This window comes from Asterias rubens, chromosome 21, assembly GCF_902459465.1.
Source record: "Asterias rubens chromosome 21, eAstRub1.3, whole genome shotgun sequence".
NCBI classification, from domain to species: Eukaryota; Metazoa; Echinodermata; class Asteroidea; order Forcipulatida; family Asteriidae; genus Asterias; species Asterias rubens.
This window is the reverse complement of record NC_047082.1, coordinates 8,707,212-8,735,185: the sequence shown is the minus strand read 5'-3', so window position 1 is coordinate 8,735,185 and position 27,974 is coordinate 8,707,212. Positions and strand designations below refer to the sequence as shown.

At 36.8% G+C, this 27,974-nt stretch overlaps 1 protein-coding gene across 1 annotated transcript; it reads right to left on the bottom strand.

The window, feature by feature from the left end:
- Positions 1–5: 5 nt before the first annotated feature.
- Positions 6–27,777, bottom strand: LOC117304403 (acetyl-coenzyme A synthetase, cytoplasmic-like). Its single transcript, XM_033788834.1, has 16 exons — positions 27,397–27,777; positions 25,551–25,642; positions 24,795–24,898; positions 24,003–24,075; positions 21,745–21,820; positions 15,244–15,355; positions 14,591–14,706; positions 13,575–13,767; positions 13,104–13,237; positions 12,643–12,775; positions 12,384–12,440; positions 11,750–11,830; positions 11,477–11,585; positions 3,936–4,135; positions 3,646–3,691; positions 6–3,389 (listed from the first exon to the last, which is right to left on the bottom strand). Exons 1-16 carry the CDS (start codon positions 27,732–27,734, stop codon positions 3,157–3,159), a joined length of 2,097 nt encoding a protein of 698 aa, XP_033644725.1. The 5' UTR covers positions 27,735–27,777; the 3' UTR covers positions 6–3,156.
- Between the last annotated feature and the right edge of the window lie 197 nt (positions 27,778–27,974).

Here is a 27,974-nt window from a genome sequence, read left to right as displayed (position 1 = left end):
TCTTACATACACGCGGTTTTTATAGTAAATTACAAGAGTTGAAAATTTATTGGTCAGTCCGATATATAAATGCTGTGTACAGAAATACATCAAATAATTACCTATGAAACTGATGCAGTAATCTTGATTAAATAATCAATAGAAAAATTACAAAATAGTAGAATACAGTGGAAGTTATAAGTTTTTGTTTTTGCATTTGAAAACAATGTAAGTTGGAAATTTCTGACCAGTCCTAAAATTTAAGTTTAAAGATTGCACTTTGCAAACAAACTTAGTACAGAATATTTAAAACTACAAAAATGTTTGACATGTTCAGATGCACAAACAACTTAATATTGTTGTTTCTAAACATAACTTGATTAAAGGCCCGGTCACACAGGCCCCGGTAACGAGAACGAAAACGAGAAGGATAAAAATGCACGCCCTCGATTGGTTGAATCATAGAGTGGTTGAATGCACTTAGGCAAGGAGCTTTTCAACCAATCGAGGGCGTGCATTTTTATCTTTCTCATTTTTGTTCTCGTTATCAGGGCCTGTGCGACGACCCGGCCTTAATTGTAAACGCTAACACTGAATGCAAACTGGTAATTCTTAACAGCTCCAAAAATGTACACACCTTGATAAAAATAGACCATCGCTGTTTCTGTGTTGCTAAACTATTCTGTGTTTAGCAAGTTTTTGTTCTTACAGGCTTTATTAAATATGGCCCAGGTACTTTGTCTGATTAAAAGGGGGCAAAGACAAGGTCAACAAAGGACAGACCAGGTCAACAGAGGTCATGACCTCCGTGACCTCTCGTTCTGAACTATCAACAAACTTGAGGAGAATGTTTACACAAGTGCACGGTGGCACCAAACTTTTTAAAACTTGGAAATCGAGTTTCTCAAAGATGGGAGCCATATTTTGCTACACTTAAAGGGGCTTTGTCGTCAAGATCAAAACAGGTCTCTGGCTGTACATGGTACATCAACTCTTACCCAGTTATTAGTAACTGGGTGAGAGTTCACAACTCCGTGTACAACAAAAAGCCTCTTTAAAAAGCTTAATTTACACAGTGGTTTATTATCAATACTATTTTTGAAAAGAGATGAAATTTTGCGGTCTTTTTAATTATGCAACCCATTAATTTATAAAGTTCACGTGGAACTTGCATTGTTGGTTAAAAAGCCTCAATTTACATGTTTTCAATACTATTTTTGTCGCAAGAACTGAGACTTTGATACAGCACTCTTTTAATTATGCAAACTGCTTTACATATTCATGCGAAATTTGCGATTGATTGTGCGCATTGTTGGTTAAACAGCCTCACTAGGTATCCTCAATAAACTGCTATTACAATCTACCTCTGCAGTTCTGATTTCTCTACAACTATATCAATCAAACTAATTACCTTGCACAGTTTTATAGCAATGTATATGGTACTAAGAACGATAATCTAAGAACATTATTTACACACATTGAAAGGAACAAGTCTATTTCATAATTGCCTTTTTTCTTCCCTCATAAGCTTATGTATTCACTGGTTTCTATAAAATACATAAAAATACACAAATATGTTCACATTCCAATTAATTTGTTTAGTGAGGGAGGGGCGTGGTTTATTGCATGTCCTTGGATTTGCCCAATGCAATTTAAGCTGATTGATGCAAAAAATCTGCTTAGCAGAAATATGTTACCAATCACCTAATATGTAATAATAAACATGTTTGTACCAATACCGTACTAAATTATGCTTAGCAGTTAGACAAAGAGCGACTCCTAATCAAAAGTTAAAAATTAACATCAGCTGGTTTTCTTTTATGAAAATCAAATGCTCCAAAATTTATACAGAAAATTCCTCAGCTCCATCGTGACACCAATTGTAACAAAAACCTTCAATCTATGTATGTTAGAATGTAGTTAGGAATGCACTTTGAAGATAATTTGTTAATTAGCAAAAACTATAATTGGCAAAAAAACTATAATTTAAAACAATTTATTGGGTATTTTTCATAGGGCTTTTCCAGTGAATTTGAGACTCGGTATTACTCGCTTTTACACACAGGGAGCAAGATTTAAAATATGGTGGCATTATAATAAGACTGTAAGGCCTATTGAGCATCTTTCTGGGGAAAAAATAATGGATAAAAGTTTTTGAAATTGAATATTGGCAGTTTATATTGCATGTAAAATAATATCTGTTTCTATGGCATGTTTTTATTACGATGACAGAATGAAGAAAAGTACATAATTTCCAAGGCAACCAAATACTGTTAAGTAATAAAAGCACCATGAGTCAATACATCATTATGGTGCACATATTTTTGAAAGCCCAGTTCATTAAGTTTAAGAAACAATTCAGAAGTCTTCCCTCTTCAGGGCAGAGATTTGACAGATGAATAAAGAATTGGCAAATGGCAAAAACAGGAAATTTTATGATTTAGTTAGTACATAGCAATACAAATTGTATTTCCATGGTAACATTTTACATTTTTTTAAGCAGGCAGGAGTCCTCTGAATACAGTTTCCCCAAAAAATAAAAAATGATTCCAACTAAAAAAAAAAATAACATTGACTAATCCTAAAATTTATTCTTACTCATCTTTTATATAATACTTTCATATTTCTTCAACACAACTTCCCTTGATCCAGCCCAATAAAGAACAAAACAGAGTTGACCAGTATTTTAGTATCAAGTAATAAACAACAGGGGAAACTGACTGGGTAAATTTTAAATAATTTGGGGTTGAACAAGGACAAATTTACTAAAGTGGGGTTCGAACCAACAACCTCCATATTAACGTGCTGGTGTGGCAGCAGGAGATTCTGTCCACCCCATTAGGGCATGTACGGGGAACAGTGTACAACTTTTCCATTTAACCATAATATGAGGGACAGAATCACCGATGGACAGGTTTCCCTGAGACACCAACTGAGACACCAACTGAGCTATATGTGTTGGCGATCTCCTTGTAATTTTTTGAGTATAACAGCAATTTTTACTCGTCTAGCCCATTTTCCTCCCCCTGCTCAACAGATGAAATTGTTCATCTCACCAAAATATGGCAATATACATGTATTACAGTACTCCTTTTGGGCTCTCTGGATGACTCTACAGAATGACTCTACAGAATGACTCTACATAAAGACTCTACAGAATGACTCTACAGAATGACTCTACAGGACAATCTGGTTGTGCAATCCCGACCACTTCTCCACGTCGGGTCGATTGGCAAATAGAACCTCAACGACCGTTGAATCGGCCATGGTGCTGACGTCTCCCAGGTCGTGGTCGTTACGCGCTATCTTGCGTAGAACGCGGCGCATGATTTTCCCCGAGCGCGTCTTTGGCAAGCCCGGAGCATTCTGAAGAACGTCCGGCGCAGCGAATGGGCCAATCTTTGTACGCACTATCGAAGAAAAAAAAAACCCACCAAAACAAAACCACTTAGTCACAGAGTAACACAACGTAAACAGGTATTTATATTCCAGCTTTGTAAAAAAAAAAAAAAAACAGAGACAGTTTGACAAATAATTACTACATGTCTGTTACATTGATTACCACAACTATATTAAATCTGATGAAGTGCCCTCTGCAAAAGAGAGGACAGTCCATAAATGAGAGCTAGTTAAAAGCAAATAATATTTCATCTTTAAGAAGCTTACCCATATCTTTGAGTTGGTGAACAAGTTCCTCTGTGAACTCGGCTCCCTAATTAAAAAAGAAAAAGTTACATGTACTAATCAATATTTTTTAAATACACATCGAGGGATATTGTTTCTACACAGCAAATTAAATACACATGGTGTTTCTGAATTTTTTTTATTTTTATTTTTTATTTTTATTTTTTTTGGGGGACGGATAAAAACAACCTGTAATTTTCTTCTTTTCGGGGCAAAAAAGAAAAAAAGAAATTCCGCTTACTAACGGAGAAACCACATCTCTTTAAACTGACCTCAATCAGGCTGATGAAGCAGTAGCAACATTCTCCTTTAGTCTTGTGAGGGTAGGCCACCACCGCAGCCTCCGCACACTTTGGGTGCTCCATTAGAGATGCTTCAATCTGAGCTGTACTCAAGAGATGGCCAGAGACATTGAACATGTCGTCAATACGCCCAGTGATCCAGTAATAACCGTCTTCGTCACGACGGCAGCCTAAACATGACAAGAAAACAGGGTTTGAGTTTTATGTACTAAGTATGTTGGTTGCCTTAACATGACAAGAAAATGGGGTTAGAGTTTTATGTACTAAGTATGTTGGTTGCCTTAACATGACAAGAAAACAGGGTTAGAGTTTTATGTACTAAGTATGTTGATTGCCTTAACATGACAAGAAAACAGGGTTTGAGTTTTATGTACAAAGTATGTTGGTTGCCTTAACATGACAAGAAAATGGGGTTAGAGTTTTATGTACTAAGTATGTTGGTTGCCTTAACATGACAAGAAAACAGGGTTTGAGTTTTATGTACTAAGTATGTTGATTGCCTTAACATGACAAGAAAACAGGGTTTGAGTTTTATGTACTAAGTATGTTGGTTGCCTTAACATGACAAGAAAACAGGGTTAGAGTTTTATGTACTAAGTATGTTGATTGCCTTAACATGACAAGAAAACAGGGTTTGAGTTTTATGTACAAAGTATGTTGGTTGCCTTAACATGACAAGAAAATGGGGTTAGAGTTTTATGTACTAAGTATGTTGATTGCCTTAACATGACAAGAAAATGGGGTTTGAGTTTTATGTACTAAGTATGTTGATTGCCTTAACATGACAAGAAAATGGGGTTTGAGTTTTATGTACAAAGTATGTTGGTTGCCTTAACATGACAAGAAAATGGGGTTAGAGTTTTATGTACTAAGTATGTTGATTGCCTTAACATGACAAGAAAATGGGGTTGGAGTTTTATGTACTAAGTATGTTGATTGCCTTAACATGACAAGAAAATGGGGTTTGAGTTTTATGTACTAAGTATGTTGGTTGCCTTAACATGACAAGAAAACAGGGTTTGAGTTTTATGTACTAAGTATGTTGATTGCCTTAACATGACAAGAAAATGGGGTTAGAGTTTTATGTACTAAGTATGTTGATTGCCTTAACATGACAAGAAAACAGGGTTTGAGTTTTATGTACTAAGTATGTTGATTGCCTTAACATGACAAGAAAATGGGGTTAGAGTTTTATGTACTAAGTATGTTGGTTGCCTTAACATGACAAGAAAATGGGGTTGGAGTTTTATGTACTAAGTATGTTGGTTGCCTTAACATGACAAGAAAACAGGGTTTGAGTTTTATGTACTAAGTATGTTGATTGCCTTAACATGACAAGAAAATGGGGTTAGAGTTTTATGTACCAAGTATGTTGATTGCCTTAACATGACAAGAAAACAGGGTTTGAGTTTTATGTACTAAGTATGTTGATTGCCTTAACATGACAAGAAAACAGGGTTTGAGTTTTATGTACTAAGTATGTTGGTTGCCTTAACATGACAAGAAAACAGGGTTAGAGTTTTATGTACTAAGTATGTTGATTGCCTTAACATGACAAGAAAACAGGGTTTGAGTTTTATGTACTAAGTATGTTGGTTGCCTTAACATGACAAGAAAACAGGGTTAGAGTTTTATGTACTAAGTATGTTGATTGCCTTAACATGACAAGAAAACAGGGTTTGAGTTTTATGTACTAAGTATGTTGATTGCCTTAACATGACAAGAAAATGGGGTTTGAGTTTTATGTACTAAGTATGTTGATTGCCTTAACATGACAAGAAAATGGGGTTAGAGTTTTATGTACTAAGTATGTTGGTTGCCTTAACATGACAAGAAAATGGGGTTGGAGTTTTATGTACTAAGTATGTTGGTTGCCTTAACATGACAAGAAAACAGGGTTTGAGTTTTATGTACTAAGTATGTTGATTGCCTTAACATGACAAGAAAACAGGGTTTGAGTTTTATGTACTAAGTATGTTGATTGCCTTAACATGACAAGAAAATGGGGTTAGAGTTTTATGTACCAAGTATGTTGATTGCCTTAACATGACAAGAAAACAGGGTTTGAGTTTTATGTACTAAGTATGTTGATTGCCTTAACATGACAAGAAAATGGGTTTGAGTTTTATGTACTAAGTATGTTGATTGCCTTAACATGACAAGAAAATGGGGTTAGAGTTTTATGTACTAAGTATGTTGGTTGCCTTAACATGACAAGAAAATGGGGTTGGAGTTTTATGTACTAAGTATGTTGGTTGCCTTAACATGACAAGAAAACAGGGTTTGAGTTTTATGTACTAAGTATGTTGATTGCCTTAACATGACAAGAAAATGGGGTTAGAGTTTTATGTACCAAGTATGTTGATTGCCTTAACATGACAAGAAAACAGGGTTTGAGTTTTATGTACTAAGTATGTTGATTGCCTTAACATGACAAGAAAACAGGGTTTGAGTTTTATGTACTAAGTATGTTGATTGCCTTAACATGACAAGAAAACAGGGTTTGAGTTTTATGTACTAAGTATGTTGGTTGCCTTAACATGACAAGAAAACAGGGTTTGAGTTTTATGTACTAAGTATGTTGGTTGCCTTAACATGACAAGAAAACAGGGTTAGAGTTTTATGTACTAAGTATGTTGATTGCCTTAACATGACAAGAAAACAGGGTTTGAGTTTTATGTACTAAGTATGTTGGTTGCCTTAACATGACAAGAAAACAGGGTTAGAGTTTTATGTACTAAGTATGTTGGTTGCCTTAACATGACAAGAAAACAGGGTTTGATTTTATGTACTAAGTATGTTGATTGCCTTAACATGACAAGAAAACAGGGTTTGAGTTTTATGTACTAAGTATGTTGGTTGCCTTAACATGACAAGAAAACAGGGTTTGAGTTTTATGTACTAAGTATGTTGGTTGCCTTAACATGACAAGAAAATGGGGTTAGAGTTTTATGTACTAAGTATGTTGATTGCCTTAACATGACAAAAAAACAGGGTTTGAGTTTTATGTACTAAGTATGTTGATTGCCTTAACATGACAAGAAAACAGGGTTTGAGTTTTATGTACTAAGTATGTTGGTTGCCTTAACATGACAAGAAAACAGGGTTTGAGTTTTATGTACTAAGTATGTTGGTTGCCTTAACATGACAAGAAAACAGGGTTAGAGTTTTATGTACTAAGTATGTTGATTGCCTTAACATGACAAGAAAACAGGGTTTGAGTTTTATGTACTAAGTATGTTGATTGCCTTAACATGACAAGAAAACAGGGTTTGAGTTTTATGTACTAAGTATGTTGGTTGCCTTAACATGACAAGAAAACAGGGTTTGAGTTTTATGTACTAAGTATGTTGGTTGCCTTAACATGACAAGAAAACAGGGTTTGAGTTTTATGTACTAAGTATGTTGATTGCCTTAACATGACAAGAAAACAGGGTTTGAGTTTTATGTACAAGTATGTTGGTTGCCTTAACATGACAAGAAAACAGGGTTTGAGTTTTATGTACTAAGTATGTTGATTGCCTTAACATGACAAGAAAACAGGGTTTGAGTTTTATGTACTAAGTATGTTGGTTGCCTTAACATGACAAGAAAACAGGGTTTGAGTTTTATGTACTAAGTATGTTGATTGCCTTAACATGACAAGAAAACAGGGTTTGAGTTTTATGTACTAAGTATGTTGATTGCCTTAACATGACAAGAAAACAGGGTTTGAGTTTTATGTACTAAGTATGTTGATTGCCTTAACATGACAAGAAAACAGGGTTTGAGTTTTATGTACTAAGTATGTTGGTTGCCTTAACATGACAAGAAAACAGGGTTTGAGTTTTATGTACAAGTATGTTGGTTGCCTTAACATGACAAGAAAATGGGGTTTGAGTTTTATGTACTAAGTATGTTGATTGCCTTAACATGACAAGAAAATGGGGTTTGAGTTTTATGTACTAAGTATGTTGATTGCCTTAACATGACAAGAAAATGGGGTTAGAGTTTTATGTACTAAGTATGTTGGTTGCCTTAACATGACAAGAAAATGGGGTTGGAGTTTTATGTACTAAGTATGTTGGTTGCCTTAACATGACAAGAAAACAGGGTTTGAGTTTTATGTACTAAGTATGTTGATTGCCTTAACATGACAAGAAAACAGGGTTTGAGTTTTATGTACTAAGTATGTTGATTGCCTTAACATGACAAGAAAATGGGGTTAGAGTTTTATGTACCAAGTATGTTGATTGCCTTAACATGACAAGAAAACAGGGTTTGAGTTTTATGTACTAAGTATGTTGATTGCCTTAACATGACAAGAAAATGGGGTTTGAGTTTTATGTACTAAGTATGTTGATTGCCTTAACATGACAAGAAAATGGGGTTAGAGTTTTATGTACTAAGTATGTTGGTTGCCTTAACATGACAAGAAAATGGGGTTGGAGTTTTATGTACTAAGTATGTTGGTTGCCTTAACATGACAAGAAAACAGGGTTTGAGTTTTATGTACTAAGTATGTTGATTGCCTTAACATGACAAGAAAATGGGGTTAGAGTTTTATGTACCAAGTATGTTGATTGCCTTAACATGACAAGAAAACAGGGTTTGAGTTTTATGTACTAAGTATGTTGATTGCCTTAACATGACAAGAAAACAGGGTTTGAGTTTTATGTACTAAGTATGTTGATTGCCTTAACATGACAAGAAAACAGGGTTTGAGTTTTATGTACTAAGTATGTTGGTTGCCTTAACATGACAAGAAAACAGGGTTTGAGTTTTATGTACTAAGTATGTTGGTTGCCTTAACATGACAAGAAAACAGGGTTAGAGTTTTATGTACTAAGTATGTTGATTGCCTTAACATGACAAGAAAACAGGGTTTGAGTTTTATGTACTAAGTATGTTGGTTGCCTTAACATGACAAGAAAACAGGGTTAGAGTTTTATGTACTAAGTATGTTGGTTGCCTTAACATGACAAGAAAACAGGGTTTGAGTTTTATGTACTAAGTATGTTGATTGCCTTAACATGACAAGAAAACAGGGTTTGAGTTTTATGTACTAAGTATGTTGGTTGCCTTAACATGACAAGAAAACAGGGTTTGAGTTTTATGTACTAAGTATGTTGGTTGCCTTAACATGACAAGAAAATGGGGTTAGAGTTTTATGTACTAAGTATGTTGATTGCCTTAACATGACAAGAAAACAGGGTTTGAGTTTTATGTACTAAGTATGTTGATTGCCTTAACATGACAAGAAAACAGGGTTTGAGTTTTATGTACTAAGTATGTTGGTTGCCTTAACATGACAAGAAAACAGGGTTTGAGTTTTATGTACTAAGTATGTTGGTTGCCTTAACATGACAAGAAAACAGGGTTAGAGTTTTATGTACTAAGTATGTTGATTGCCTTAACATGACAAGAAAACAGGGTTTGAGTTTTATGTACTAAGTATGTTGATTGCCTTAACATGACAAGAAAACAGGGTTTGAGTTTTATGTACTAAGTATGTTGGTTGCCTTAACATGACAAGAAAACAGGGTTTGAGTTTTATGTACTAAGTATGTTGGTTGCCTTAACATGACAAGAAAACAGGGTTTGAGTTTTATGTACTAAGTATGTTGATTGCCTTAACATGACAAGAAAACAGGGTTTGAGTTTTATGTACTAAGTATGTTGGTTGCCTTAACATGACAAGAAAACAGGGTTTGAGTTTTATGTACTAAGTATGTTGATTGCCTTAACATGACAAGAAAACAGGGTTTGAGTTTTATGTACTAAGTATGTTGGTTGCCTTAACATGACAAGAAAACAGGGTTTGAGTTTTATGTACTAAGTATGTTGATTGCCTTAACATGACAAGAAAACAGGGTTTGAGTTTTATGTACTAAGTATGTTGATTGCCTTAACATGACAAGAAAACAGGGTTTGAGTTTTATGTACTAAGTATGTTGATTGCCTTAACATGACAAGAAAACAGGGTTTGAGTTTTATGTACTAAGTATGTTGGTTGCCTTAACATGACAAGAAAACAGGGTTTGAGTTTTATGTACAAGTATGTTGGTTGCCTTAACATGACAAGAAAATGGGGTTGGAGTTTTATGTACTAAGTATGTTGGTTGCCTTAACATGACAAGAAAACAGGGTTTGAGTTTTATGTACTAGTATGTTGGTTGCCTTAACATGACAAGAAAACAGGGTTAGAGTTTTATGTACTAAGTATGTTGATTGCCTTAACATGACAAGAAAATGGGGTTAGAGTTTTATGTACTAAGCATGTTGATTGCCTTAACATGACAAGAAAACAGGGTTTGAGTTTTATGTACAAAGTATGTTGATTGCCTTAACATGACAAGAAAATGGGGTTTGAGTTTTATGTACAAGTATGTTGATTGCCTTAACATGACAAGAAAACAGGGTTTGAGTTTTATGTACTAAGTATGTTGATTGCCTTAACATGACAAGAAAACAGGGTTTGAGTTTTATGTACTAAGTATGTTGATTGCCTTAACATGACAAGAAAATGGGGTTTGAGTTTTATGTACAAGTATGTTGGTTGCCTTAACATGACAAGAAAACAGGGTTTGAGTTTTATGTACTAAGTATGTTGATTGCCTTAACATGACAAGAAAACAGGGTTTGAGTTTTATGTACTAAGTATGTTGATTGCCTTAACATGACAAGAAAACAGGGTTTGAGTTTTATGTACTAAGTATGTTGGTTGCCTTAACATGACAAGAAAACAGGGTTTGAGTTTTATGTACTAAGTATGTTGATTGCCTTAACATGACAAGAAAACAGGGTTTGAGTTTTATGTACTAAGTATGTTGGTTGCCTTAACATGACAAGAAAATGGGGTTTGAGTTTTATGTACTAAGTATGTTGATTGCCTTAACATGACAAGAAAATGGGGTTAGAGTTTTATGAACAGATATATTGGCAGCCTAAACATGACAAGAAAACATGGTTTGAGTTTTATGAACAGATATATTGGCAGCCTAAACATGACAAGAAAACATGGTTTGAGTTTTATGAACAGATATATTGGCAGCCTAAACATGACAAGAAAACATGGTTTGAGTTTTATGAACAGATATATTGGCAGCCTAAACATGACAAGAAAACATGGTTTGAGTTTTATGAACAGATATATTGGCAGCCTAAACATGACAAGAACTTGAACAGGGTTTAAGTTTTATGCTGGGATAAAAACAGTGTTCTTGGTTACTTGTGTTCTTGGCTACTGTTTGTTAATGTATATTAGAAAGACATCAAGAGAAACAAGGGAAAACAACCGTTGATATCATGGCTCTGCTTACCGCCAATTCTGCATTCTAGGCTTACTGTGCACGCGCCATATTACTGCGTAAGCAAAGGATGCCTATAATGGGGAGTCTGCACACACACGAGCACAAACTTCCTGTTTACCGTGAAACATGCTCGACGTTAGCGCAGCATTCCCTGCTTCCGTAAGCTTCTTTGCTTACGGTAAGCAGAGCCATGAAATTGGGTCAAGTTGAGTTTCTTACCGTCTCCAGTCTTGTAGTATCCAGGGAATTGTTTGAAGTAAGTTCCTTCATAGCGAGCATGGTCTCCGTACACAGTCCTCATTACTCCGGGCCATGGCCTCTTGAAGACCTAGTGACAAATTATAAGTAATAATAATAAAAAGCAGTTCTTGTATAGCGCATTTAAAAAGATGGGTTTTAAGTTTAGATTTGAATTGTTCCAAACGTGGTACAGTCTTTGACTATCAAGCATCCTTCAAAAACGAAGCATGGCCTGCCTGCTTTCTAACTTACCAGATATCCTTCGCACGCTCCACTGAGTTCTTCACCATTCTCGTCAACCACAGCAGGGTCAATCCCAAAGAATGGAAAGGACTACAACACAAACAAAACAATTGAGTTTTTGGTTACCAATCAAGACTTCTAAAAATGCTCAATTTGTTTGATCTCTTGTGTTCAGCTACTGAGTTCTACTACGATATATGTTTAAAGGCCAGTTTTTAAAATAAAGTACTACTTTTAATCCATCAAAGCTTGTATGTGCCTAAGCCCCTGCACATACACGCAATGTTCACTCACACTTCTGAAAATATTTATCTAATAAATAATGCAATCACCACCAAAAACACTTTGTATTATAATGTTATACCGGACACAATTTTCTTTTTTATGATATCAGACTTTCTTACTTTAATAGCTGCCATTATGATAATCTAGAGTTAAATGGACGAAACAAGAAAATAAGATACTTGAACAACTGAAAAAAGAAAAGTTGCTTCTTGGATAATAGTAAAAAATACTGAACATACACCAAATTTGACAAGAGTATCATGGCTGGAAAGAGTGTTTCCTCTCCAAAATGATACATAACTTGTTGACATTAACATTTGAACGTACAACAGTCAACAACAAAATCTGAACAACTTACTGCTGATCCAGGTTTCATGGGTGTACAGCCTGGTAGCGCAGTCACAGTATGACCTCCCTGTAACCATGGTAAAGGAATAATATTTAGACAACAAAAAATGTACAACACAAAACTTCAACAAAATTTTTTGTATGTTGTAAATTGTTTATTTATTTATTTATTCTTGGGGGTGGAGGTAAAACAAAAAAGGATTTCTGGTTAAAAGCGGAGGAATCACATCCCTGCTTTAGTGACTGGATTTATCGTTCCATCATCTTACCGTTTCTGTTTGCCAGAAGGTGTCGCTGATTGCACATCTACCATCTCCGATGACGTTGTAATAAAACAACCACGCCTCTGGGTTTATGGGCTCGCCTACAGTCCCAAGAACTCTCAGCGACTTGCGACTGTACCTACAGAACAAAGGAGAAGTGTACGGTACAAATCTTATTTTAATTTCATTTTGTTTCAAGTAAAATTGACTGGGTAGGTTGAGGGAAAATTGACTGGGTAGGTTGTAAATAATTTCCAGTTGAACAAAGACAGATTTACCAGATCAGGATTAGAACGAATAACCTCCAAATTAATGTAAAACTAATTTGCTCTGACTGGCTTTAAAATTAAAGATAATAAATTGACAAAATATTTTGTAAAATAAATGACATCTATCCAAATTGTGACTCCTGGAGCGAAAAAAAGAAAAAACAAGAAAAAGAATATCCCACCGATGTTGTTACTCACTTTTTTACTGGTTCCTCCCCAAACTTCATGAGAGATCGGATGAGGGTGGGCGCCGTGTAAAAGAGATTTACATTATACTTATCGGTAATCTCCCAACAGCGCCCTGCATCTGGGTAAGTGGGTACCCCTTCATACTGTGGACACGAACAAACAGAAAATGTGAGGAACTTTATAACAAAACAGATTCTTCTTCTTAATTACAATAACAAAGCAAAAATTTATAAAGTGCCCAATCCATAAAAAAAACATAATCCATGGTTCTACAGAGTAACATTAAAAAAAAAAAACTTTAAACACAAAGTAATTATCATGATTAAAAAGAAAAGTATAGAAATCAGTTTAAAATCACTACAAAACTACAAACGAAAAATGACACGCAAATATAGAAATATTGAATATTTTTAAATGCAATGGTAAAGAAATTGTGTAGTTAAAGAACTTCTTGAAATTCTCAAGTGTTAAGAAACCAACCATAACGCTGGTGGCTCCGTTGGCCATCGGCCCGTACACCACGTAGGTGTGGCCGGTAATCCACCCAATGTCTGCCGTACACCAATAAATGTCTCCCTCGTGGTAGTCAAAGGAGTACTTGAAGGTTGTCGCAGCGTAGAGTAGGTACCCTGCTTGCGTGTGTACAACACCCTTCGGCTTCCCAGTTGAACCACTGCATTATAACAAAATGAAAACAAAATACTTAGTGTCTTTGCTGTATCTGATCTAAGTGTTGGTTCACGTCTCGGTCGTGACACTTGTATCCTTAATTAAGCAAGACACTTAAAGGAACACGTTGCCTTGGATCGGACGAGTTGGTCTATAGAAAGCGTTTGTAACCGTTTTTTATAAAATGCATACGGTTGGAAAGATGTTTTAAAAGTAGAACACAATGATCCACACAAGTTTGCCTCGAAATTGCGTGGTTTTCATTTTACTGTGCGAACTAACACGGCCGGCCATTTATGGGAGTCAAAAATTTGACTCCCATAAATGGCCGACCGTGTTAGTCGACGAGGTAAAACAAAAACCACGCAATTTCGAGGCATGTTTGTGTGGATCATTGTATTCTACTTTTACAACATCTTTCTGCCCATATGCATTTTATAAAAAACGGTTACAAACGCTTTTCAAAGACCAGCTCGACCGATCCAAGGCAACGTGTTCCTTTAACCATTGCTTCACCCTTCGGATTGGACTTACAGCTGTAGGTCCTGTCAACACAAGGAAAAGAAACCAGTACACACTTATCTCAAAGAGAAGGGGTTCGTCTCAGTGTGTCAGGCAGTGCGACTATCTTCAATCATGAAGATTGTACTAGAAAGGAAGAAGAAAGAAGAAGAAGTTTTTTTGTTTTACAGCTGTAGGTCCTGTCAACCCAATTAAAAGACACCAGTACGTCTCAGTGTGTCAGGCAGTGCGACTATCTTCAATCATGAAGACTTTACTAGAAAGGAAGAAGAAAGAAGAAGAAGAAGAAGAAGAAGTTGTTGTACCTTGTGTACAGCATGAAGAGGGGTTCTTCCACTTCCAGCCACACCGGATCACATTCATCGGTAACGCCAGTCATGACATCATGCCACCAACGATCACGACCCTCTACAAAGTTAGTCTGGGAACGAAAAGAGGCTTTTACTTATAAATATTTATTCGGTCAAGCTTCACAACACAATAATAAACAGAAGACTGAGAACAAGCAATCTGACCAAGAACTACCAAAAACAGAGAAATATATATAGACTTGTGGACAAGTCGTTAATGGTCCCACACGGTGAGATAGTCGAGTTGTGGCGGTACTATGGCGGTACTATGGCGAGATCTCTGCTCTCGTGTGAACTGCTACACGTAGTTGCTGACCTCGTAGTCATGACAGCAGTAGTAGAATACCGTGGGAATCTAGGTAGGGAGTCGGAACGCTATCACCGCGACAGACATTAAACGACTTGTCCACAAGTCTAGAGTATATCTTAAACAGCAATCGCCCTCAAAAGAAAAACATTAGAACAGACAAAATATAAAAAAAAAAAAGTTGAAAAACTATATAAATTAATGGCAGAGTTTCCATCCATACTTGAATCAAAAGGACACAGGTTCAAATCCAACGCCCTTAAGTTTCGTCTTTGTTTGACTGTGGATGAAACTGACTTACCTTCAGGCTAAAACAGGGCCTCTTAGCTGCCCCATGATCGGCAGGAGCGTCTCTACTAGGGCTGTCTGGTGACAGGTGACGTACAACCACTACAGTGTCCACAATAAAGTTCCTACATAACAAAACAAATAGATTAAATTTATCAATTTCACAGTTTAAAAAAGCAACTTTTTAAAAATAAGAACGAAAAAAAAAATATTGTACATTATGGATTTAAAAAAAAAAGATCTGACAGGAAATTAGATCATGTGTTTATATTCTAGAGGTTAGAGATTTCAAAAAAAAGGTTGAGTATTGAAACGTTGGATAAATATAAAGAATTGTTTGTGAATGGAAAAGTGAAACACGAGTTTGGGTAAAATGTGTGAAAACAAAAGGAGTTAACATTGAGGATAAAAAAAAACACAACAAAACATGTGGGAAAAAAATTGTTTTTAATTAGTGAGGAGAGACTAGATATAAAGGATACCACATGGGGGATCAAGTTAGCTCTAGGGTTTTTCTTTGGCCTAACTTCCACCTCTGTGGCCCCTAACTTGGACCCTTTTACTGATTTGAGGGAGCCTTTCAATGGTTTTCAGTCCCTTATTGCTTTTTTTTTCTCCAAAAGGGTTTTCTTCCCACATCGAAAACTGAACAAATTTTCTTATTTTTGTTTTTCTTCGCGCTGCGCTGTTCAGTGTGTAACCATGGTAAGTGAAACAATAAACAAATTGACTCCCATTCACATCTTACTAACTATGTAATTTTTCCCCCAGGAATTATTGAGAATATTGCTAATGGCTCAACGCACTTTTTTGTTATTGTCACCAAGGCAATAAATTTGTTTACTAATAGGCTTAATTAACCATTGGTTTTAGGAGACAGCTCATAATTTTGTTACATGTATGTAGATTATCAGCATCACTGAACGTTTCCATAGTTATAAGCTTACAGGTCAATGCTAAAGGTCTATATTAAAGAGACACGTTGCATTGGATAGGTCGAGTTTGTCTGTGAAAAGTGTTTGAAACCATTTCAAACGCATAATGGTTAGAAATGATGTTTTAAAACTATAAAAGTAGAATAAATAGGTCCTAGCGTTTCACAAAAAAAACAAAATTATCTGCTTTTACTTCAAATACTAACACGGTCTGCCAGTTTGTGGAGTAAAAAAAATGATTTGACTCAAAAGATTGGCATACCGTGTTGGTTCACAACTTAGGAAAACCGTGCAATTTCCAGGCATGTTTGTGTGGATTATTAATTCTACTTTTAAAACATCTTTCTAACCATAACATAAAGGCATTATCTTTACAAAAAAACATTTTCCAACTCTTTTCATAGAAAAACTTGATCCAAGGCAAAGTGTCCTTTTAACTGTCACAAGCATAAATGAAACTGAATTTTTTTTTATCCATTGCTAATTTTGCATCACCATGGTAACATTCATTTGTTCATGCACCATGTACTTTTTTTTAACCAACAATGAACAAAAAAGTGCAGTGACATTATCTTTATAGGTCGAAATGAGCAGCCTCCCCCCCCCCCCAATAAAAGGTACATTACGCATAGTTCTGGCTGGTGATCCATTTGGTTGTTATGAGTAAATTACTCAATGCACAAGGGCCTTTTTCCAAACATGTACCCGTTCAAGGCAACTCAACAAGCAATTTACCCGCATCCGATTAATTTCTTAAGAGAAAACCTGTTAGAAACATCAATACTTAATAGGGGCAGCGTGGATGAGCTGAATAAAGAGGGGAAACAATGCAGCGTTTACCAACGACTATGAGGGGGACACCGACCAATCAGAATCAAGCGTGAAGCTGACATTTTGATCAGCGAGGAAAAAGAGGCAAGAGCAATAAATGAAGCTGACAAGAACTGATCGAAACATTTAATTGGCTTAATTGCCTTCTTTATGGTTTAAACCATAAAAGCTACTGATGTATGTCAAAACTTCTAATCGCAATTCACCTGTTGGACTATCTCTATAGAGCTGTGTCATCGGTTGAGCGACAATACATTATCAAATATAAAATGGGTGTGTTTCGTGCATGGTAATATTTTGAGGGATGTTTGCAAGATGTTAATGGCGAATGATCGTCAAACTTCAGTAACGACTGTTGTATTTTGTCAATAGGAAAGTAATCGAACCATTGGCTACCACTGTTGACAAATATATTGGCTCCTGATTCAAAAGGACACTTCATCTTATTTTGCCGGATTGGAGAAGTTTCTACGAGTATTGCTTTCATCTGAAAGACACTTTTCAGCCTGTTTGAAAGTGAGGCTTGAAGGCAAACTAACACGGCAGCTGTGATGTGGAGAGAAAACTTTTCATACACTTGAAATAGGATCTCCATTGTAGTTTTGGACGTCCGTCGACAGTAACAATCAGTGTTGTGAACGAAGACTTCTTTCATCTCATTTTATTTCCATTCCAACAGAGAATTAAAATAAAGATAAGAAAGAACAGTAAGCGGAGAATTGGAAATGGGGGCATAACCAGAAAAGCCCATGCTTGTTGCAGACAAAACAAAAACACAAATGGAGTAATATAAACAGTCTTTGCTGAATGTCAAGTGCCTACGAAAGAAAGAAGAAGTTAGGGAACTAGACTTTACTTGTACTTTTCTTAGGAGCTAACGTTTGAGGAAGCTATCTTAGCAAGTAATCAAGTGCTTACGAAGGGGAAAACTTTTCTTGTTGACGTTTGAATTGATCATTTTATAGAAGAACTTAGTACATTTTAAGAACAGAAGGATTTACTTCTTTCAAGAAATCAAGAGTTCAGGATGAATAACACTACAGCGGAAGAATATCTGTCGCCGTATTTGATTGCTCTGCGGACTTGTTTCGTTGCCGCTGTCGTCTTCATGATCATTTCAGGAAATGCGTTATCAATCACTGTTACGCGCAGTATGCCCAAACTTGCGGACAGCACGAAAGTGCTCATGATATCTCTCGCAGCTTATGATCTCCTAACCGGTGTTATTTCCCTACCGAATGTCATCGCATCGGCGTTCAACTTCTGGCCTTTCGGTGAGTTGTACTGTTCGATCAACGCTACTCTGGATGCAACCTGTTGTTGTATGTCGATCATTCTGATTGTATTGATGAACGCTGAGCGATACATCGCCGTGACGATGCCATTTCAATTCCCAAGTCTTTGCGCTAAGAATCGCGTGATCAACCTCGTCGTTCTCTTGTCGATCTTATCCTTTGCACTTCAGATAATCCTTTCGCTAATCCAGCAAGACTCGGACAAGTTCATTTTTAAAGCTGTACTTCTCTGTGTCGTGGGCTCCAACGGTCCACTGTTTGAAGTCTCCATTTTAGTGTTCTTTGTAATCTTACCGTTGATCGTTCTGATTCTTATTTACTGGCGGCTGATCAAGCTCAGTCGAAATCACGCCGTGATGTTGAACAAAAACAAAGACTGTAAAAACGATCCTAATTTCCTCGACAACAAGGCACTGCGGTCGTTCCTCGTTATAACTGTTCTGTTTGCCGTCTGCTGGACGCCGTTACGAGTTGCACGGATCATTGCTGCGATAAACCAGAAACAATTGAAGAACTGGCTCATTTTCATCACAAAGGGTTTCGCGATATGCAACAGCTTCTTCAATGTGTTCATATATTGTTTTTTCAACCACTCGTTTCGTTCTGCCACAAAGCGGTTGTTGAACCCTTACTTCCCGTGTTGTAAGGCTACCATTGCCCCTGCTACAGCGAATCAAACATCGCAAGAAATGGATTGTAAACCTGTCAAACGTCGGGGCACAAAGGCAGCATTTATTAATGTACAGCTTTAATAGGATGCCCAAAAAAACTTTACTTTTAATTTATTACTTTATATTGTATACATACAAAAGGCTCTGAACTTTATATTGGTAATAAATTGAAAATACATGTTAACATAAAAAGTTACTTGTTAATGAGCAATGGAGAGCTGTTTATAGTACAAAACATTGTAGAAAACTACTCCCTCATCTGAAGCATCATATTTTTATAAGAGAAGGAGGTAATTTCTCAAAATACTTGAAGCCTTTTATCAGGCATATATCTGAAAGCACACAACTTGCACAACAACGTTGTTTTTTTCCTCCACAATTCTCTAAAAACTTTGACAACCAGTTGAGTTCAAATTTTCACAGGTTTTTTATTTTATGCATATTAAGTGTGATACACTAAGTGAGAAGACTGGTCTACATAAGGTGTCCAGTGGCTTTATATGCTTATTAATTGCAAAAATATTAAAATTAAGTGGATTTTTAAAAGTTGACCTTTAAAACCTCTGCAATTGGCTCACTGCACCTTATTAAAGATTAATGTGCACAATCTTTGTCTGGTAATATTTGGATATAATTTTGATTGTCTGGAGGATGGTTTTAACTTTACAACATATTGAGTTCAATTTTGTGTTATCAGCAGACCTTTTAATTGTATACAAATTTTGTCTTATAAAGTTGTTGGAAATGCCCAAAGATAAACAATAATGTAAATAAACTAAATAAACGAAGATGATCAATTGTTGCATTATTTCTTCAAGCCTGTTTCAAAGGCGGGTAATAATTTCATCACCATTTGCACCTCAGGATGAGGAAGGGGCAAACAACTGTTTTTTTTTGTTTGTTTGGCATAAGGCTTTGATATATATTTTGCCTTTTTTTACTACCAGTGTACTTCGTCTTAAAGGAACTTTACAGAATTGGTAAGAAACAAAAAAACAAGAAGATCACAGGTGTACACAAAACTTACACGGTCTAAAGATGATGGGAGTTTAAAACATCATTTGAAACATTTCTGTCTGAAATGTCAAATTTGATTCGCGTTTGGGGTTTATCGCTCACCTTCAGTGAGCGTTTTATTCATTTCTGTTTTGCATCAATGTCAAGCAAAATGCATTTAAATCGTTTTTTTTTTCACTATTTTCTTTTGACCCAGATCGTCGATGGCTTTCAAACTTCTACAGGTTTGTCAGTTTATGTATATGGTGGATTACAACTATGGTTGCTTACACTGCCAGCAACTATTTTGTTTGCAAAACCAATTCTGTAATGTTCCTTTAACTGTTATGCGGCATGAACCCACAATCAGCTGACCCAAAACACCTGAGCTACGATGCCCTTGACCGTTCAGCCATGACTCGCCAATAAATTAACAAACTTGTCAAAATATTGCCCTGTTCAGACATTTCTTCCAGCCAGACTACACAGGTATAATTACACTTTGTCATCAACATTACAGGAAAGGCATGTCTCATTTAACGCTGCATTGCCTGCAATATATTGGAAAATTGGCTTTGGGTTGTTAAAGCTTAATCACACTTCAACCTGAAAGAGAATTTAGACTTAATCATTTTTGGACATAAAAACATGCTTTTAGTTCAGCCTCAGTGGTTTTTAATTTCCACGAACCAAAAAAAAACTGCTTACATGTCAAGGCCCCTCCCCAAAAAACAAGTAAATAAATAAGAATAAAAATAAAAACAAGAACAAACACAACAATTTAGTTGTTTTATTTATAATAAAAAGAGTCCATATCAATAGATACATAAAACAAGCTTGCATTATTGACTTGTTGTACAAACAAAATTTGCTACATAACCTTAACGTTCAAAGGTCTTAAGTAGACCCAGTAACTGGGGCGCTGTATTCCTTTTCTGAAATTTTGACATTTTCTGTCATTCCTTTATATCCAAATAGGAAATTTTTTCTGCAAGATAAAATCCTGATACTTCAAGCCTTTATGCTTTGTTGATAAAAGGGCAAGGGCACCACGGCGGCACCTTACTGCCGTATTTCAAGGACACCAAGACAATGACCAGGGGGCATGGAGGCAATCGCCTTCGTCGCCTCAAAGAAGTATCACGCCTGATACTTCATTCCTCATACACTTATTAAAGGAACACGTTGCCTTGGATCGGTCGAGTTGGTCTTTGAAAGCGTTTGTAACCGTTTGTTATTAAATGCATATGGTTGAAAAGATGTTGTAAAACTAGAATACAATGATCCACACAAACATGCCTCGAAATAGCACGGTTTTCCTTTAACCTCGTCGACTAACATTGTCGGGCAATTTATGGGAGTCAAATTTTTGACTCCCATAAATGGCCGACCATGTTAGTTCGCAATGTAAAAGGAAAACCACGTAATTTCGAGGCAAATTTGTGTGGATCATTCTATTTTACTTTTAAAACATCTTTCCAATCATATGCATTTTATAACAAATGGTTACCATGGTTACAAACGCTTTGTATAGACCATCTCGTCCCATCCAAGGCAACATGTTCCTTTAACATTCATACTACTTCATGTTTATTCAAAAGGTTCAAATTATTTATTCCCAGGCGCCTTGACCACAAACTTCTCATGAATATTTAACCGGTTGTCTGAATAATTAATTAGAAATCCATTTTAGGTTTGTGCACCAGCCAACTAAATCATCCAACATGTGAAATACTGAATAATGAATATTCTAATCAGCTGAATAATTATCTCATAAACTACTTACTGTTTTTTGCAGAGGTCGATTGCGTCGTCTGCTATCTGTTTCAGATCAACAAGCTTGGTTCCTCGATAGACCCCGTCTGTGAAATAACCATCGCTGTATATTTATTTGTAGTTTAAAAGCAGTGGACACCTTTGGTAATTACTCAAAACAATGTTCATCATAAAACCTCACTTGGTAACGAGTAATGGGGTGAGGTTGATAGTATAAAACATCGTAAGAAACGGCTCCCTATGAAGTGACGTAGTTTTCGAGAAATAAGTAATTCTCCATGAATTTGAATTCGAGACCTCAGATTCAGAACTTGAGGTCTCGAAATCAAGCATCTGAAGGCACACAACTTCGTCTGACAAGGGTTTTTGTCTTTTTCACAGTTATCTCGCAACCTCGAAGACCAATTGAGCTCAAACTTTCAAAGGTTTGTTATTAATTATGTTGAGATACACCAAGTGAGAAGACTGGTCTTTGACAATGGGCCATATTTTTGACCGCGTGAGGGCGCTCTCAATCACTTCCGGGGGTATATTCATTCATACGCAAAACAGTTTTTAAAGATTGGAACACATTATAACCACAGACATCTAATCCATCACAGACAATAAAACTTTTAAAGGAGCGGTTATAATCCACCTCTAAAGCAAATTGAAACTACGGCGCAACAAAAGTGACAGAACGCCTATTAATTTGTGCAGGGCGAATCGCGTGTACCCCCGGAAGTGATCAAAATACTATTTATAGCGCCCTCGCGCGGTCAAAAATAAGGGGCATTACCAATAGTGTACAGTGTCTTTAAAGTAGTTAACAGGAGGAAGCAGGGGTTTTTCGACGGGGTTTTTCGACGGGGAAGGGGTTCGCCTGAACTTCACTCTTGGAGGGACACAGCAATTTTCCTCTAACAAGGGGCACTTCTCAGAGGAAAATGTAATCAAATTTTTTGTTTTTACCTATACACTGGTGTGTGTTAGCACTGTATACTCAGTACTTTCCCCGAGTCCTGTTAAAAAAATATCACAGGCATATTTACTCGGGTGGGATTCGAACCCATGACCCTTGCAATTCCAGAGCAGTGTCTTACCAACTAGACTACCGAGATTTCCCGGTAGCTAGAGGCAGGAAAATGTAAGTTTGTGTTGAAACTTTGCAGAGAGCACCACAGCAAATGCAGAGGGTGCCGTGGGTTTTTTCAGGGCCTGGTATGAGAATATTTTTCAGTATACTTCAATTTCTTTAGGACCGGTACCTTGGACTTTTTTTTTAAAGCCTTACAATTGCCATCTTGTTTATTATTTTTACCCTAACTATTATTTCTGGTTATTTAAAAACAACGAAATATTTAGCTCGGATAAACAAGCCCCCCACAAAACATGCTAACAGTGGTGAAATAAAACAAAAATAAATAAAATGAAAACAAATTACACATGTAAAATGCCAAAATATATTGAACAAGCATTTCATTTTGCAATTTTGTATCACAAAGTGAATGAAAAAGCCGTTATTGTTTGCTTTTTTTTAACCGAAGTTATTGTCATTCCTTATCATTTACAGGGGGTGTGGACTACTGCAAACCTTTTGTCCTGGCTACACATGTCGATCAAGGCCAAAGAAAGACAGATAACAGCATTATTTAAAAAGGCCATTGTACAGGCACTCATGTACCATTGTAATACCGCTAACATTAATGTTTCATTCTGCTCGGCTTAGTTGCCATAGCGATGTGTAAACAACGAACGCCCACAGAGAAAAATTATCACCCCATAGCACAGAGCTGGTAATTACTCGTAAAAAGATTGACGACCGTGAAAACTAAATGTAAAGAAGCACTGCAGCTAATGATAACGATAACATCCTCATTTCCTTTTAAAGTTTTACGGAACGTGGTTTAGAGAAATGCAAGTCTCAGAAACAGTTCTGGATAAAATCCTTTTCTCAGATTTTTTACTCCAATAATGGACTAAACCCTAGAGCTGCCATTATTTGCATTTTGATAAAGGGAGATTTTGTACAAAGTTCAGGAATATATTGTATGCAGAAAATTACATTCAACATAATACAGAAAAAGTTTCCATAATTGAGGAGACTTACTCTCAAATTTGTTCGCTAGAATATTGAAAGATTGGTTTGTTTTCAGGTCCTGTGGAATCAAGGAGAGTTGGCACTGTTAATACCCCCTTCACCACCCGTATAAGGATGTAGGCATGGGTATCATATCATTTTTATGAAAAAATTATAAAAATGAGAAAACTTTTGAAGTTTTTACTCACCTGCTGTGATAAGAAGAGTAGATTGAGCGTCTATCATTCGACCGGAGAGAGAGTCCGCTGAAAAACCACCAAACTATGAAACAAAAAAACAAAAGGGGATTTATTGGCGTGTCCTGACCGAGCGGTTAAGAGCACCTGACTCAAGCTCTGGGGTGCGTTTAGGCGGTCGTAACCAATAACTGTTTGGTTGACTTGGCCATTGGTTAAACACTAATCAGTGACCACAAAAACGCACCCCATTTGTTTCTGATCAACAGCGTGTGGGTTCGAGTCCCGGTCATGAGACTTGAGCAAGATTACCATAATTGCTTATTAGCCATAGGTTCTGTGTTACAGGATTGGTAGAGACATGTAAAAGAACCCAGAACACTTATCCTGAAAGAGTCGCTGTGTTTCTGGTTCACATACAAGTAGCAAGCACCCTTGATCACAGGCTTGCGAGCTACAATGATTAAGTTCAATTGCGAGGCATCCCTTGTTTCATTTTGAGTACCACATGTAACAACAATATTGAAGGACGGTATCATCCCATGCAACAGAAGAAAAAAATAAACAGTTTGTTCTCTAAGCCATTTGCTTTAAAAGTTTGGCACTGGGACGGAGTGAGGCCTATTATGAATGCACAACTTTTTCTCCAACTCTACAAGGGGCATGGAGGCAAATTTTAATTGCCTCTACATGCTCTATGAAGTTTCAGGTCTCATGAACTACCATCAAATATCCATATTTCCAATTTTAAGATAGTTTTAAAAAGCTATGTTATTAAGTACAATAAATAAATCAAACACAAACCACTATTGAATGGATGACTCCAAGTCGTGCACAAGCCAGCATGGCCACAACAAGTTCAAAGATCATCGGCATGTAGATGGCGACTCGATCTCCTTTCTTTGCACCTGAATATGGAAAGAAGAAATGAGAATGTCGATGTCATTTTTCATATAGATAAAAAGTCATGAAGGACTTTTAATGCACTGGACAAGTTTCGTAAAAATATCAAAGACAAGTCTTCTCATTTGGTGTATCCCAGCATATATAATAAAAAATCTCTAAAAACTTGGGACTCCTTTTCCTCATCGAAGTTGCAAGAGAATAATGAAAGAAATAACACAAATTTGTTTGTTGGTTTGTTTGTTGCCTTATAAAATTCAGGCTTGAGGTCTTTTATTATTTGAGTAGTAAATTACCTATCTTTCAAAAACTATGTTACTTCAGAGGGAGCCGTTACTCACAATGTTTTATGCTATCAACAGCTCTCCATGGCTTTTTACCAAGTAAGTTTTTATGCTTTAACAATTATTTTGAGTGATTACCATTTGAAATAATGGTGTCCAGTACCTTTTGGTTGCTATTGGGATCTTATTAGTGCAGCGCCCATTGTTCTTAGAAAAGTGGGAACAATGGAAAGGCTGCAGTCTGCTGCCCCCAAGTGTCCTAAAAGTGTCACATTATTATAAGGAAATGTAATTTCAGTTTTTAAAACTCACACGTGTGTTTTTTTAAAAAACGAAATTTATGGGGGAAAACTCAAAATGAGTGATTACTTACCCATATCCTTGAGAACATTGGAGAATTTACAGACTTCTTTAAGAAGTTGTCCATAGGTGATCTTTGCTGTGTCATTTGGGTCGTTCCCTTGCCTAATCCAAAAAGTTAAAAAAAATAAAATAGTTGATTCAGAAAAAGTTTTTTCAAATTAAGTTTGAGAGATGGTACAATAGAATGGAACCCCCCCCCCCCCCCTGCCCCATAGGAAGAAAAAGAAAGGACAAATTTCATCAACATCGTATGTATTAAAAGTAATAATGTATGCATAGTGAATTTCCTCCATGGTAGGACTGGCATTAAATTGATAAATAAATAAATAAATAAAAATAAAATAAAAAAAGAGTCGTATCTAAATAAGAAAATAAATAAATAAATGAAATACAAATTGTAACCCAGAAATGTAACCAAGCCGATCGACCACGACACTTCATACAGCCTCCTTAGTGTATACATGGCCCCCCGTTCCTGTTCGGAATTTAATTTTGCTTGTGTTCCCCATTGTTATAGTTGAATGAATTCTGAATGGGTTTTCTGCAGCACTTTAGGTCTATTGAATTCATAATCACACTAGGGCCAAGTTTCAAACAGCTGCTGCAAAAAGGTCTGCCTTAGCTTACAAGAATAAGGTCACCAGCCAAACCATGTGCCACAAGTAGAATTTGTGACTGGTGTCCTGCTCATTTCTGCTTAGCAGAAAGTTGTTAAGCAATATTTTCTGCCTGAGCAGCTCAATGAAATTGGGCCACTGAGATCTGAATTTGTTGTGCTTTGTAGAACCATGGAGGTGAGTGTTTGGGCCCGGCCGGGGCGCGACCGGCCAGAGGCGCTAATGGGATTAGTGGCTGATGTTTACTCCCGCTGATTTTACGACTGCGGCACTAGACATTGAACCTTTGATCCCTGCTTCGTTCCAACTCCTTCTATTTCTACCTCCATAGTAGAACTGATACAGGTTACTTCTACTGTAAAATGACTGCACCCCATGGCCATGAGTGTGTTTTTACATACTGGAAATAACCATCTTTGCCACACAATAGTTATTGCTTCATGCATTGTTATCAAAGTGATTTGGCTCACGGCCAATTTTAATACATGTATGAACTAACACAGAGGGTAGTGCATTTTTTTAAAACAAATTTTGACTCGTTTGTGGCGTCAGAATGTTACGAAAAAATGAAATGATGTTACTTGTAAATAATGAAAAATTCATACAAAAATTAGATTTCATTTTTGTTGTAGGTCACATCAAACATACAGTTGTCCTATACCTAGATTCTAGAACTAAATATGCTGACTGAGGTTCGCATCCTCCAATAAAAAATAAGGTTTATCGCGATTCAGAAATGCAATGCATTGTGGGAAGGAATATGGGGCGGTTTCTATGCAGTTTCTACAACTCGCGCACGCAACGCCTATACCTTTGTGTGGGTTCAACAGCGCCCTCTCTTGATATTTTGCTATTCGCGATAAACCTTATGGATGGTCCAGCTATCGTCAGGATAGTAAGTCTCCAACAAATTTCATAATAATAATAGTCCTATCCCTAGCTAGGTAGTAGAGTATGAGAGGTGTCACTGTCAGTAGGGACATTCTTTAAGATTGATTGATTGCCCATGAATCATGATGATGATGATGATGTGACAGCTGAATGAATTTTAACGCCTCCCCCCCCCCCCCCCCCCCAGCCCAGCCCAATTTTACATTCTGCTGGGTATGTAATTAATTTGACCATGGAGGTAGAATCCTACCTCCATGATTTGACCCAACCTAAATCAATGAAGGGAGATCCTCAAAGAGGTGCGGATATCGGATGCAGAATGTCAGCAGGTTATACCTGTATACCTACCAATAAAAAGCAATCTTGTTACCCTTGCCATCTTTAACATGTCTGTCCAAAACATTATAGCAAACATTAGTGGTGGCGCCCTGCATCCATTTGATAAACACCGGCCCGTTTTTGACGTTGAAGTTGTACTCCAAAAACTTCCCCTCGGTCGGCGGCTTCTCGAAGTGAAATTGCTCGGCTATCTCGCCCCAAAATACGTCAGGTTGTTCGATGGATTGCTTGTGCATCTCACGGTATTGTTCCATGGAGCGAACATGGGCCCCATTTTGAATGTCAGGGTTGGGGTAAAAAAGCTTTGCAGAAGTTTCCATTGAATCGCCTTTCCCATTCGACGCCATGTTGTTGGAGGATTGTATTTGGGTTTCTTTTCCTACTGCTGTTGCGGACCATGGTCGTACTGCATTGTGTTGGTTCATTGGTCCTAACGGCGCGTGGTAAACTAAAATTTGAGGTTGGATTTTCAGAAGGACTCAAGGGGGCGGGCTACCACCAAGGTGCTGGTAGATAGATGGGTGTGGCATGTGCGGTTTTTTTTATTGGCCAGGGATTGTCAAAGTACCGCACCGCCCCCCGCCCCA